At 34.6% G+C, this 14,365-nt stretch overlaps 1 protein-coding gene across 2 annotated transcripts; it reads right to left on the bottom strand.

Moving 5' to 3' along the window:
- Positions 1–684: 684 nt before the first annotated feature.
- LOC133318121 (uncharacterized) lies at positions 685–14,060 on the bottom strand. 2 transcript variants are annotated; one of them, XM_061520076.1, is made up of 15 exons: positions 13,882–14,060; positions 13,715–13,749; positions 12,939–13,073; positions 12,706–12,839; positions 12,310–12,348; positions 12,068–12,160; positions 11,799–11,915; positions 10,068–10,163; positions 8,938–9,051; positions 8,625–8,678; positions 8,295–8,342; positions 6,184–6,334; positions 2,165–2,330; positions 1,503–1,572; positions 685–1,204 (listed from the first exon to the last, which is right to left on the bottom strand). In XM_061520076.1, the coding sequence occupies exons 3-15, from the start codon at positions 13,015–13,017 to the stop codon at positions 947–949; spliced, it is 1,419 nt and encodes a 472-aa protein (XP_061376060.1). In that variant the 5' UTR covers positions 13,018–13,073; positions 13,715–13,749; positions 13,882–14,060; the 3' UTR covers positions 685–946. The 2 variants fall into 2 exon arrangements, with proteins under 2 accessions (XP_061376060.1, XP_061376061.1); XM_061520077.1 differs by having other exon boundaries at positions 12,742–12,839.
- Positions 14,061–14,365: the final 305 nt, after the last annotated feature.

Here is a 14,365-nt window from a genome sequence, read left to right as displayed (position 1 = left end):
ATTAATGATGTCTCAATAATTTTTTGAAGTATAACATTCCTAATTAGGTGCACTACGCAAAAATTTCTCCCTTTATAAAACATGCTGTGAAATTAGGAGTCAATAAAATTCTTGAACAAGGTTCTCACTTGAATGTGGTTTGTCTAGGGAGAAAACCATTACAGCTTGGCAACGTCAACTTCGTTGATATGAGAGTACAACCAAAAAGGAGGTCCAGCTTCGTGTAATATAAATGCTAGGCACTTCCTGGGCCTTATCAATCGCATAAAAGTTACCAGCAGCAGCTTAATCAATTACAGAAAAGCATTAGTTCAATTTATTTATGATGATAGCAACGGCAGAATCATATTTTGGTAGTCTTTAGCAAAATATTTTGCTAGTCTTGGATGGTAGATTTGGTAAATGGTTGGTTGAGTTGGTAAATGAAGTGTTGCACACAGCTAACTTTCGGTGATGTTTTGGCAGTTTTGAAAGACCGTAATCTGAAAACGACACGGCAAGGATACATAAAACACTTGTGATACCGTAGGTTTCATTTATAGACTATGTCATCAATCAGAAGGCTTGCCAAGGATACAACATGATTAAATTGTGGAGCTGCTAGATACACAAAATGAGCACTGTAATAATTTGAATAAACTAATCTTTATATGAATAAAGAATGACATTTTAATAACGGGGGGTGAAAGCCGTTGAGATGACAAAAATGGAATGTGAACCCCTATCATAAAACATTTAAAATAACGGATTAGTGTTTCTCATGTAATAGGAGATAATTTTATCTTCTACAGTGGGGCCCATGTTTTCTTTTTCTCTCTTTTCTATTCACATGGCCTCACACGGGGTCTACACACTTTTATATATGTGTAGTAGATAAAATTATCTCTTACAACCAAAGAAACATTAATCCCTTAAAATAAACCTCAAATAAACAATGTTCCGAAGCCTATACACTGTGGTTATTGGAATGAAGTAATTTCTCTCCCTCGTTTGGCATGCTATCAAGTGAGAGTTGTATGTGTGATTTGGAATTCATCTTGTTCCACTCATTTTCTACACGGAAAAAGATCCACTGAAAGCGGCGAAAGATCTCCAAGGCAGCAATTGTGAACACTGTGATGTGATTATGGCGAAGATGTGCAGAGAGCTTGTATGTCCATGTACAACGCAAAACTAGATTGCTTCCAATCACCCAAAAGTAAACCTGCAACCTCAGGTGTATATATCACTACTGTTATTTTCATTCTTTTCTGAAGTGGGCTCTTAAGTCTTAAATATTCATAAAACCAGTTAAAATCATATATTAATATGTTTATAATAATGTAATAAATTCTCCAACTTGTTTACATGCAAAGAACTGTGCTAGGAATACTTGATAACTTAGTAAAGGTGTTGGAGGTACAAGGTGAAAACTCTCTCGTCTTGAAAAATCAATGTTATAAACTTTTTTCTTGGGAGAAAGAAAAAAAGAATTCAAGCTACTTGCATGTAACAGTCCTTACCCATATCCTTCCATATAACAGATGTGACAGCAAATGTGGCTTGTTAAACTTGAATATTCGAGTGAAGCCACTGGCAAAGAGAGAAAGGAATGTTTATTAGAGTGCACCACAAGACACTACTCAGAACTAACACAATAAATGTAGTATCTATCAAGGTTCTCAATGGAAAGACTGCAACAGATGTAAAATGGCTCCATCAATTTAACCAATACCAAATATGTTAATGTTATTATGAGTTTTAAACATTTTAACCCCTCAGCTTGCCCAATACCTTATCCAAAATAAACAATTGGGCACGTCAAATCATGTGATCAAGACTCTGATTCATGTAAAATTATAATGCAAACACAAAAAAGCTATATATGTGTCTTTACAGAAGCAGAAGTTGCAATAAAAAACCTCGCGTGCACAGAAAAATTAAAAATGTTATTACCACATGACATCAAACCCCAAGCATGTTACACTAGATACCAACAGGAATTTGGACCTAATCCAGTAGCTTATGCCTGTTTGGCCCTGGCAAATAAAAGCACTTTAAGCACTTTAAGCCAAGGTGAAAAATAGTTTCTCCGAACAAAGGATCTATATTTCTGATGTTAGAATGAAGTTAAGTTTCCAAAGATATTATGGAAGGTGCATGGTAGGACAAACATTTTAGGTACCTCAAGTCCCAATCTCGAGTTACATCCCAGTAGAAAGAGTATGATGAGTTCACAACACTTGACATAAGCCAGAGAGGCCTATATAAGTTTGTCCATCTTTCAGGGAAGACATGATATTTCGAGGCAGAAAGAAAAATCACTGGCACAGCGGTTGAATATTTTAAAGCTGAAACCATAAGCAAAAAAGTGAATTCATTACAAACCACTAAAAACATCTTACATCTGTCTCAGAAAAATGTTAACTTGTTTCTTTTTAATGATTGAAAAGATATAACATAAAGAGTAAATACCTTTTTCGGTCTTCTGCAAATTTTACGGTGCTCGCTTTAGTCCCTACAAATAAAAAGACTATTTGTGGTCCCTAAGAAATTCAAAGTAGACCCATTTTAGTCCTTTTGAGGGACTAATGTGGGTCTTTTTTGAATTTGTGAGGGACCACGATTTCAACTAAATGGGTCCATTTTGAATTTTTTAGGGACCACGAATAGTCTTTTTATTTTCTAGGGACTAAAATGGGCATCGTGAAATTTGCTGAGGACCAAAAAAAGGTATTTACTCTAAAATAAAGGCAAACAGTTAAAATACACACAACAACATTATGATTATTTTAAGAAAAAAAATGGTCTACGAAATTGTACATGACTGATCGAATTCCTAACAAAATCACAATGTCAATATCAAATGAAATTATGAAATTCAAATAATTCTGATACACTAAATGGAATTCAATTTTGCACAATCTAACAATGAATTGATGACAATTCTTGAAATGTCCCTCCCACAAACAGCTCAAGAAGGTTAAAAACGAAGGGAAAGATTGAGAGAGCAGTCAGGCCTTTTGATTAATTGATACTTTGTTCTTATCGCATTTTGTGAGGGCCAGCCTTGAAACAGTGATAAGATTGCTACTTTTTGACTTTCCAATCATGGGAAGCCTTTATGCATTTTTCCCTTTTTATTCATATCTCATTTTGTATTAATTATTTTTTCAAACACTGAACAACTGCCTAATATCTTTACAAATTCTATGTCCAGTCACATAAAATGAAAGCTGAGTAAAATTATTCTGTTTTTTTTTTTTTTTTTTTGATAACAAAATTATTCTGTTTTATATAAAGAATTCTGAGCATAAATTTTTTACATAAAATCAAGAGTAAATATCCTTTTTGGTCCTCAGCAAATTTCACAATACCCGCTTTAGTTCCTAGCAAATAAAAAAGCTATTTGTGGTCCCTAAGAAATTCAAAATGGACCAATTTAGTTGAAATCGTGGTCCCTCACAAATTCAAAAAAACCCACATTAGTCCCTCAAAAAGACTAAAATAAGTCCACTTTGAATTTTTCAGGGACCACGAATAGCCTTTTTATTTGCTAGGGACTAAAACGGGCATCGTAAAATTTGTTGAGGACCGAAAATGATATTTACTCAATGAGAATCCAGATATCAGGCTTGATTCAAAATAAGCTACTAGACAGACCTTCAAATGATAACGAATAGAAACATGCACTAGATTTAATTAATCGAAAACATTATTTTAATATAATCAGGACCTAAGACAAAAATATATTTTAAAGATTAATGTATAATAGCATTTTCATAAGCCGGCAAAATTTTACATGATAATAACACAGTAGAAGTTTTAAAAAAGAAAATAACAACATCAACATCAACAGCAAGCACCTTTAACCCAAGCTAATTGGGGTCGGTAGTAGATGAACCCAATGATAAATAAGAGGAGATTAAAAAATAAAATAAAATAAAATAAAAATAAATAAATAAAATTAAAAATAAAAAAAATAAAAATTGGGGAAGGGGGAAATAAGATAAAAGACAAGGGAAAAGAAAGAGAGGGGGGATTGAAGAGGAAAAGGACTAAAAAGACTAAAAACGGACCATTTGGAACATAGGAGTAACAATGGATTTAACCTTCCACTCCGTTTATAGCTTTTCTCCATTCCGTCCTAAGACACACCGTCCGCCAATCTATATCTTACTCCATTAAGTCTTGTTTAACTACCATTCCCCAATTAAGTTTCGGTCTACCTCTACCTCCCTTTGTGTTGAGCTCTTAGTAACAAATTTTTGTTCTTACAAGAACATCCAGGGGCCGTCTCATTACGTGCCCAAACCATCTCAATCTATGTTCCCTCATCTTTTCAGTTACCAGTACTACTTCTGTCTTTCGTCGAATATCTTCATTTTTTATCTTATCCATCCTCGTATAACCACATATCCACCTTAACATCCTCATTCCTGCTACTCCCATTTTATGCTCGTGTTTCCTATGTGCTGGCCAACATTCAGCTCCATATAACATTGCAGGCCTTACTGCTGTTCTATAGAATTTTCCTTTTAGCTTAAGGGGAATTTTGCAGTAACACAAAAATCCATATGCACTCCGCCATTTCATCTATCCTGCTCTGATTCTATGATTTACATCCCCATTAATCTCACCACTTTTTTGCAAAATTGATCCTAGGTATCTAAAAGCATCTTTCTTGAGTACCTCTTGACCAAGTAGATGCACAGGGTCTTGATCTCCATATCTTACCAGAAAAAACTCACACTTCATATACTCAGTCTTGCTCCGGCTTAATGTGAAACTTTTAGACTCTAAAGTGCTTCTCCACAATTCAAGTTTCCTATTAACAACGTCTTTGGTCTCATCAATAAGCACAATATCATCTGCAAAAAGCATATACCACGGCACTTCCTCTTGAATGTCTTTTGTTAGTTCATCCATCACTAAGGCAAAGAGATAAGGACTCAGAGCCGAACTTTAGTGTACACCTACTGTAATAGGAAAATAACTTGATGTTCCATTATAAGCTTTCACACATATAGTAGCCCCATCATACATATCCTTGATTTCATTTACATACTTTGATGGTAATTTTTTCTTCTCAAGAATCCACCATAAAACTTTTCTTAGGACCTTATCGTATGCTTTTTCAAGATCTATGAACACCATATGTAAATCCTTCTTTTTTTCTCGATATCTTTCCATCAATTGACGCATCAAGAAAATAGCTTCTGTGATACATCTTCCTGGCATAAATTCTAATTGATTTACATATACCTTGGTCTCTCTCCTCAAACGAGGTTCAATAACTCTCTCCCAGTACTTCATAGTATGGCTCATAAGCTTAATGCCTCTATAGTTAGAACAATTATGGATATCTCCCTTGTTTTTGTAAATAGGCACAAGAACACTCTTCCTCCAAGCATCAGGCATCTTATTTGTTTGAAGAATCTTATTGAAAAGATTGGTCAGCTAATTTATTGCCACCTCCACCAAGCCCCTCCACACTTCAATAGGTACGCCATCGGGTCCCAAAGCTTTATTAGTCTTCATCCTCTTTAAAGCCTCCTTGACTTCATGTGTATTGATTTTGCGCACAAATCTTCTATTCAGATCATCATAAGCATCCTCCAAGCCCACCTAGCTTTTATCGCCATCCCCATTAAAAAGTTTGTTAAAGTAGTTCATCCATCTTTCATTTATATCTTCATCTCTTACCAAAAGTTTTTGGTTTTCATCCTTGATGCATCTAATTTGAGCGAGGTCTTTACTTTTCTTATTTATACTTTTTTCACCATCCTTGCTCCCAAGATTTTTATACAAATCGGCAAAATCTTACCTCTAGCTTCTTGCACTGCTTTCTTTGCATTTTTTCTCGCCAATCTAAACTTTTGCAAATTATTATCGTTGGGACTTTTATACAAAGATCTAAAGCATTCCTTTTTCTGTTTAATAACCTCTTGCACCTCTCCATTCCACCATGTTTCCTTTGTATGGAATCCAATTCCTTTGCTTTCTCCTAGCACCCTCTTTCCCACATTTTGAATACACATAACCATCTTATTCCATATTTCATTAACTCCTCCAACAAACTCCCATGGTCCTTCATGCAACATTCTTTCTTTGAACTCTAATTGTTTTTCCTCTTTTTTTTCTTTAAGAAAGAAAATAACAATAAAAAATATTTAGACTATTAGAGCAACCAAGAGTTCTAACCATTCAAAAGAGCAGCTTTCTCCCCCGTGTCTTTGTACTGCCGGAGACATTGGTTTAAACGGAAAAAGTAAGGCAAGAGAAGAGCTAAGGGGATTGCGACAGAGTGACTGCCACAAACAGAATCAGCTTCCAACCAAGCAATCGTGGCAACCTACAAATATTTTGTAAAAGCATATCTTAAATGAGAGAGCTTAAGCATATGCTGTAACATAAAAACAGATACATACAAGTCCAAAAGTCTAATTGTAAATAAATAAGATATACCGTAGTAAAGAATGGTAAGATTGTCTCCTTAAGCAAAAAACATAACCAAACAGCCAAGGGAGTTTCCTTAAACTGTCAATTTCGAAATTTAATGTATCTAAACCACTCCCACTCCCCATTAAACCTCGACTAAAACGGGTGGGGTGAAAATTTAATGCATCTAAAAAGTTTTTAAAATTGTTAAACAGGTTAAAGAAATATAACCGCAGCAGCAAATTAGACTTTTTCACCTCCACAGGACAGACCCGTACATGGGTCCAATCTTAATTCTGATCTTTAAAGGTCAGGCCATTTAATTACACCAGGGTACTGGAGAATAAAATTATTTAACGAGATAAAGTTACCATGTTCCATGATCGCAATGCTAGAAAAACAAATATGTAATATGCTTGAAGTTGATCACATCGTTTCATATACCACACCTCACTGTTCAACCAGAAATATCTCCAGATAATCACAGCCCTTAAAATATAACATTGTAGTCTGTTGAAACTTCAAGCTTATAAAAGTATTGAATATCTTGTTTCCAGTTAAATCTCCTCAAGAATACATCACTTGCCTTTAAAAACCCATTACATCATTCCTGATATGTTTACCTATGGATTCTGATTTTTGTTCCTTCAGCAATTCAGTCAAAAGGGGAGTTTAAGAGTAGGTGATTGTGATCTTAAACATAATCTTTCTCCTACTCGTAAGCGTAACCTTCTGCTAAATCAAGGCCGCCATCTACACAATAGCACTGCTAAGGATCCAGTCAATCCTAGTAACTTGAGCACTTAGGTTTAAACCAAGGAGTAAGTTTTATCTCTAAAATGTCCCTATCATAAGAAATCCCTCTAGACTTGAAGTGCGGATGCAACGGACGAACCTTGTGCTGAAACTTAATTAAAAGTGAAGGGGCAGCAAGGATCAACCACTGACAATTTAATCAAAAAGGCTCTAATACTATGTCAAAAGCCAATTATCCTAAAAGCTTACAGTGTTAGTCTGTTAGATGTAGACCCAGGAATTGGTTTTATCACTAAGAAGATTCAACCCACTCTGCTTAATTAGGTAATGGCAAACAATAAGTATTTGACCATAAGTTGGTTTTTGGTCTTCACAATAAAAACCACTTCCCGTTAAACCCGACTGCGAGTGTAGGATGGAGATAATCCTTGTACGCAGCCTTACCCTTGCATAATTACAAAGAGACTGTTTCCTGGATTCGAACCCATGACCTTTCAGCCATGAAAGAACAGCTTTACCACTGTTCCGGTTCGCCCCCCTTAAAAAGAAGAAGTGTGATATTGATATTGTTCTGCCAAGTAGAAAGTTTGGGAAGGTGTATGAGAGGAAGAGGCTCATGGGATTGCCAATTACAGGTGCTGACTCAGCATTAGTTAAAAGGCAGGGATTTAGTTGGTTGGGGTCACATTTTTAGCATCACACGAAGGTTGGGATATAGAGGAGGAAAGACCATTTTGAGGGCATCTTGGAAAATTGGGACTCTTGGGCTTTTGGGAGAGAACCAGAACCATAATCACCGTTTAGACATTTTTCTTCGATTTCATCTTCGTTATCTATATTTCTCCTTTACCTATACTGTAAATTTCTCTTAAACATCACATTGTAATACATATCTGAACCTGTGTTAAGGTTCAGACTTATTCATCCACGTTTCTTTCTTAATCTTTTTCCCTTCTCTGCTTTGGTACCTAACAGATATCTACTAGTATAATACAAGAAGTCACATGAAAGTCAAGTGCAAAAAGTAATAAAAAAAGTATTTGCATGCAATAGGAGCTAGGAAAAAGGAAATTTCAATATTGATAATTCTATTCAGATTCAATTTATCATAATCAAACCTGTCGATGGACCATTCTACATACTGAACGTTCCAAATCAGAAAAGACCTGCATAAAATTGGCAATCATAATCAAAATACATTAGTAATGCTTTAATAGAAACCAAAATTTAGATAAAAAATTATGTCAACTATAAACTCTCAGTTTATGTGTGCCAGACTGCCAGTGTTGGACCTCTATCTGTAATAATACAATACGTACACGTACATACCTATGTATCTATAAAAACAAATAACTGTTTAAAAACATAGTACTTTATCATGTAGATTAACATAAAAAGGGACTCGGATTTTCCTAGGGAAAGTTAACATTGCAAATGAGGAAGCAAACCTTTGCCATGGAAGTTAAAATATCAGCCATGAAAAAATCAGAGAATGATATTGCCTGTTACATGAAAATACAAAAAATTAGATTGCATTTGAACAAAGTACCAACAAATTACTCAAATCAGCTAGTAAGGGATAGAATGAATATGCTAGAAAATATTAGATTCTGCAGAAAAACCAAGGTGTGGTAGGCCAAGGATATTAGGAGCAAGGACATGAAATGAAGCTTCTTGTAAAAAAAAAACGATGTCTGCCATTTCAAAAGTAGCACTGCAGGAATTTGCTAACATAATATATCAAAATAAGAGAAAACTTGCCTGTAATGGGAAAACTATACGCCAAAGTGTCCTTAAGAAGTAATACCGAGAAGACAAGTGAAAGATATCAAAGGGGAATATCAAAACCATTACAACAGCAGCATATAAGAGAACCTGCAGAAGGGTACAAGTCAAATTCTAAACACTTCAAACTAATAAATAACCATCAACAATATGTAGATAGATTAATAAAATAAGATCAACGTGTATTAACTGCAGCAATTTTCTACTTGAAGATTAACCTAAAAGTTACATAAACCAACGACACTTAACCCTTTTTGCAGGTGAAACATAAAGAATAAATATATACTATTGCATGTTGCACATCTTATTTTATGTTTTGAGTTTTGACAGCTTTCGTGATTCAGACAAGCAGGCACTGCCTTTCACCAATAGTGAACCCAAGTTAAGAAATTTGTGAAGTAAAATTGGGTTTGAATTTGAATTAAAAAATGAAATGTGAAGCTCAAGAAGGAAAAGTACAACAAATGTTCTCCCTCCCAGTTCCCACCACAAGAAAAAGAAAATATGTAAATGAACTAACCATATTATGATCAGCAATTGTCTGTGTCCCAACCGAAGCAGATTTTTTTTGTGCATCATATTTTAGGCTACATAATTTCAGATGGGGAGGGGCATAACCCATTCCCCTCCTGACCCACTTCCAACGTGATTTGAACTTAGGACATCATAGAATACCCAAACCTCAACTATTGAGATGCCCCTTTGAGGATACTCTAAGTAGAAATTATAGAAGTTACAGAAGAGTGCTTTATGTAGAATATTAACCAAATGCTTTGGGGAGAAAAAAGCAGCCCCCAACCCAATATTCATTAGCTCATCAATAAAATCATGCTCCAATAAACACATTCGGGCATCTTTGAAACTTTATTCTGTTGACATGAGCAGAATAAATGAACAAAGACATTTTGCAGAGAAAGGCACTGACACCCCTTTGATTAGTTCATCAAAACTAATAGTAATTGTTTGTTGCTGAAAATTAATCAGCATTGCAATCAAATTATATATTGATAGGATGCAATAATACTGCAGTACTAAAATGAAAAGGTGATAACCAAGTAAACAAAAGAGTATATAATAACTAATAAGAGTGGATGCATCTATTACACTGGTTGTGATGCAGCATATGAGACTTCTCCTTGAGAATAAAGATAAATATATGCTGTCATACTGGTTGGAACAATAACTGTCATCCATGTGGCACACTGCGATGAGCAACATAAAAAAGTTAAAAGAAATAAGTCAACCATTAAAGACAAATAATTTAAAAAGAGGAGGAAAAAAACAAAGACAGTGTTAAAAAATCAAAAAACAAATTGAAGAAAAGGAAAAGGGTGGGAAGAAAGCAATGAAATTTTTTATGTTCTAGATTAGCAATATAAGAACAGTAATTGAGGTCTAAGGACCAAAGCAAAGATTACAGGATCATAAAGACAAAATTATTAATAGTATGTTTAGTATGTGAACTGATAATTCTATCTACCTCTTGCCCACAAGGACAAGGGTTCCTTAGTTTGGTTGAAGACATGTAAAATTGATTCACTTGAGATTGAATAATAGAATAATGATATATTAAATTATTGTGTGTTACAATGTACAAGAGCTCTTTATTTAAAGAGACTAAAAGACCTAATGGGCTAAGCCCACAAGATGTGAGACTATTCTATTATATACATTGAACTATTCTAACAACTACTCTAACACTCCCCTCAAGTTGGTGCGTATATATTGTAAGCACCCAGCTTGCCACAAATATATTCAACCAGAGGACCTTTAAGAGCTTTAGTGAAGACATTCGCGAGTTGATCATTGGAGTTGACAGTATTTCCGGCGATGAACAGTAACTCTGGCAAGTTGAACAGTGTTTCCGACGACGTGAACATTGACTGTACAGACCGTGAACAGTGACTGTACAGACAGTGAACAGTAATGCGTGAACAGTACCGTCGATGAACAGTACTTCTGTGTGAACAGTAACTCTAACAATTGCAGAAACAAGCCAGAGAGACGCACGGCGTACAGGAAGACTTGTCGGAAGGACACACAGCAAAGTAGAAGAGAATACCTAAGCATTGGACTTAGGGTTTTAGCGGAAGCAAGAGTCCCCAGAACAACCAGCTCTGTACCAACTTGAGATTGACTAATAGAATAATGGTATATTAAATTATTGTGTGTTACAATGTACAAGAGCTCTTTATTTAAAGAGACTAAAAGACCTAATGGGCTAAGCCTACAAGATGTGAGACTATTATATTATATACACTGAACTATTCTAACAACTACTCTAACAGATTCCACTCCAGGTTTTTATCCCACAAGGATAGCAATCCTATTCCCTCCGAGGGTGGTGGGAAATGATTCCTTGCAAGATAGAATTAATGTTTGTTTTGTTTTCTTATTTATCATTATTAGTTATAATTAAGATTTCACTCTGCTTATTTCAGGTACTGAACAAAAGAAAAACAGAATAGACTAAATTAAAAAAAATTATATACACAAATACATTCTTAAGCAAACCAAACAGTGGAGCAGAAATGGTTGTTCAGTTCCAAACCATTCCACTCCTATCTCTATTCCCCTTCCAGTTCTGCAAAAATTGATTCTAAATACGAAATGTGAAATAAGTCAAAGTGGCAATAGTTACTGTTGAATAGTATCTTCTAATTAAGGAAATAGATCTCATATTCATCCGACTGTAAATTTCGTAATTAATGAGGATTGATTTAATTTGATTAGATTTGTCTTTTTCCTTATTATTAGTGAGTATAAACCCCTTATATAAATGAATGAGGCTGTGAGTAAATCTTAAGCCAGTCACGAAATTTCCTTTGAACTGTTACCTTCCATACTTCTCTGTGAGTCAGATGATTTTGATCAAGATCAAATATTTTTGCATAATTGACAGAACCTTGACTGAAAAACCATAAGTTGATTCCCCAAAGCCAAACCATCAAAGTCTGAAATACAAAAATGACAAGAAATGCATTGATAATATGAATGTAAAGAAAATTTTAAAATAGTATGCTAACCTCCTTGAATGCAAAACAAATACTCTCACACGTAGCCTGAGACCCTATGAGAGAGAGGAAGAGAGAGAGAGAGTACTCACCGCAAGAAGAAGAGGATTATAATACAAAAATGCCTCGTATAGAAATAAATCCCGCTTGTCTGCACTCATTCTCATGACAGAATCCCATCCAATCTGCAATTTTCATATTCAGCCAACAGGACTATGACAATATGATAATCCGTATGTTAAGGGGATACTTCCTCAATTTCATTGATTATAAGCATCCTAGTATCCCACAGCGAAGTGCCAGAGAAATGTTGCAAAGAGAAAATGTGACTAACCTTGCAACAGATGAAGCCCCAGACAAGGAAAATTAGTACCTGGACATCCATCTCAATAAGATTTTGAAAAAGCAGAACCAGAACACCAAAAAAGCAGGGAAAGCCGTAGAAACCACACACTCTAAAGTCGAATTTCAGTTCATAATTACAATAATGAATGGAAATCCCGAAGAAGGAATTGAATGATTGACTATACACAAGCAAATTATGACAACCATGAACCAACCCACATTTTTTCTTTCCAAAATAATCAATAAAAAAGAAACTTTACAACAATGAAATGAGGCAATTTCATGATTATTAAATAAGTCAAACAAATTTCTGCTTATTTAAACAATACCGTCAAATACATTCTAGAATAAAATTTACTAGAAAGTCCCAAAAAGTAAATAGAACCTTGAATCTCCATAACAAAATAGGTGAGGGAATTACAGCAGTGGCCCTCATTGATATTGTAGCACCCGTCAAATCACTTGCCTCTGTTGAATACAATAAACCTTCATCAACACCATTTTCCACCTCATTTGCGCCTGGAAATGGCACTAGTGTAAGATATTTGGAAAGAATATAACTATAGGAAAAAGTTAAAATAGTCAAGATGTTGTCAAGGGACATATAAATGAAATTACCAAGATCAGAAACAACCGGTCTGCTTCCAGACTTCCGCAAGTGTGGACTATTAATAGGAGCCACTAGACCTCCAAACATGGATGAAAAGGTAAACAAATATGCTTACCTCTTCAACTGCATAAGAATCTGTCAACCTGAAAAAGTTGAAAGGACAGAAAAAACAATCTACACTAAATAAAAACTGATTTCATTAAATAATAAAAGGAAACCAATTCCATTATCAGTAAATAGTGGAGATGCTTTGTTATTATGGCTAGTAATTTAAGCACAAATTTACTCAATGAGCAGGAACAAATTGCCAAAAAGGAAAAGACAAAATAAATCAGCAGAAGAATAAGCCTTGTCTAACACGAGTTCATTATGCAGGAGCTACATTGTAAATTTCATAAAGCGTAAAAAAAAATATAAAAAAAATCCACTCCCGAACAAATTTAAATATATCAAAATTTAATATTGGAAATACTGAGTGTTCATCAAATCTTCAATTTTCAGTCTCTACCAACAGTAACACAAGAAGATGCTAATAAGTAATAACAGGCTCAAGTCTCAGTTTGCTCAGTTCAAAATTCAAATCACATTGAGCTTAGTCACAACACACTAAACGCAAACGCCGCAAGCATATCCAACCAAGAATAACGACATTCTAGTAGTTTTCAAATCATAACCGCACGAAACACTTGCGCTACGAACACGGTACGAGGATTTAACAGAACCACAGTTCTAGAACAACGACAAATAGATTCATAGGATAAACAACGAAGGACAAGATAACTACCTCGTAGAATTGATTCGCCTGAAGCTTCTCACAACCTAAAACCACCACGAAGAAATTAAAATAACAAAATCTTCATCCAAAAACCATTGAAATAAATAGATGTATTCAATAACATGCATAAGAGAACAAAAATGAGATTAAAAAAAAAATAGTAATAGGAAGCGAACCTAATTGAATTGTGAAAAGAACAATAACTGGATCGGGCTCGTGTGGTGAATTTGAAAGACATGCACACAGTTTCAGTTTCGCCATCAAACGTGTTTTACAATGTTGTAGGTTGGTGTTGTTTTGTTGTAACTCGTGACTTCAAACGTGTTTTTGAAAGCCACCCTCTCCAAGTCTCCATTTCCGTTCTTAACCATGTTTAAGGGTTGATATGATGAATGATAATGATATTATATTAGCAGTTACTTTGGTTTGTAAATTATTTTATTTTATTTTTTGTATATAATTCACACAATTATGGACTTTTTTTGCTTTTACATAAATTAGATCGATTTTCATATAACTTGAGTATAAAAATGCATAAGAAGACATGATTTCAGAATTTAGCAATCATCTAATGGTTGAAGTTTTTTAAACAAAATTTGACTTTAGTATTTTAGATTTTTATTTTGAGAAAAAGTTATTTTAAGAGCTAATGTTCTATGC

The sequence above is a fragment of the Gastrolobium bilobum genome, unplaced genomic scaffold, assembly GCF_033153095.1.
Source record: "Gastrolobium bilobum isolate Gb01-03AN ecotype WA unplaced genomic scaffold, APGP_CSIRO_Gbil_v1 utg102439, whole genome shotgun sequence".
NCBI lineage: Eukaryota > Viridiplantae > Streptophyta > Magnoliopsida > Fabales > Fabaceae > Gastrolobium > Gastrolobium bilobum.
This window is presented reverse-complemented; position numbering and strand designations above follow the sequence as displayed.

Excerpts from the sequence above, each read along its gene's own strand:
- LOC133318121 (XM_061520076.1), bottom strand. The coding sequence starts at position 13,017 with ATGTTTGGAGGTCTAGTGGCTCCTATTAATAGTCCACACTTGCGGAAG. Across the intron at positions 12,161-12,309 it reads GGGGCTTCATCTGTTGCAAG|ATTGGATGGGATTCTGTCAT; the intron begins GTTAGTCACATT and ends TGAAAATTGCAG. Across the intron at positions 8,679-8,937 it reads GTATAGTTTTCCCATTACAG|GCAATATCATTCTCTGATTT; the intron begins GCAAGTTTTCTC and ends TTCATGTAACAG.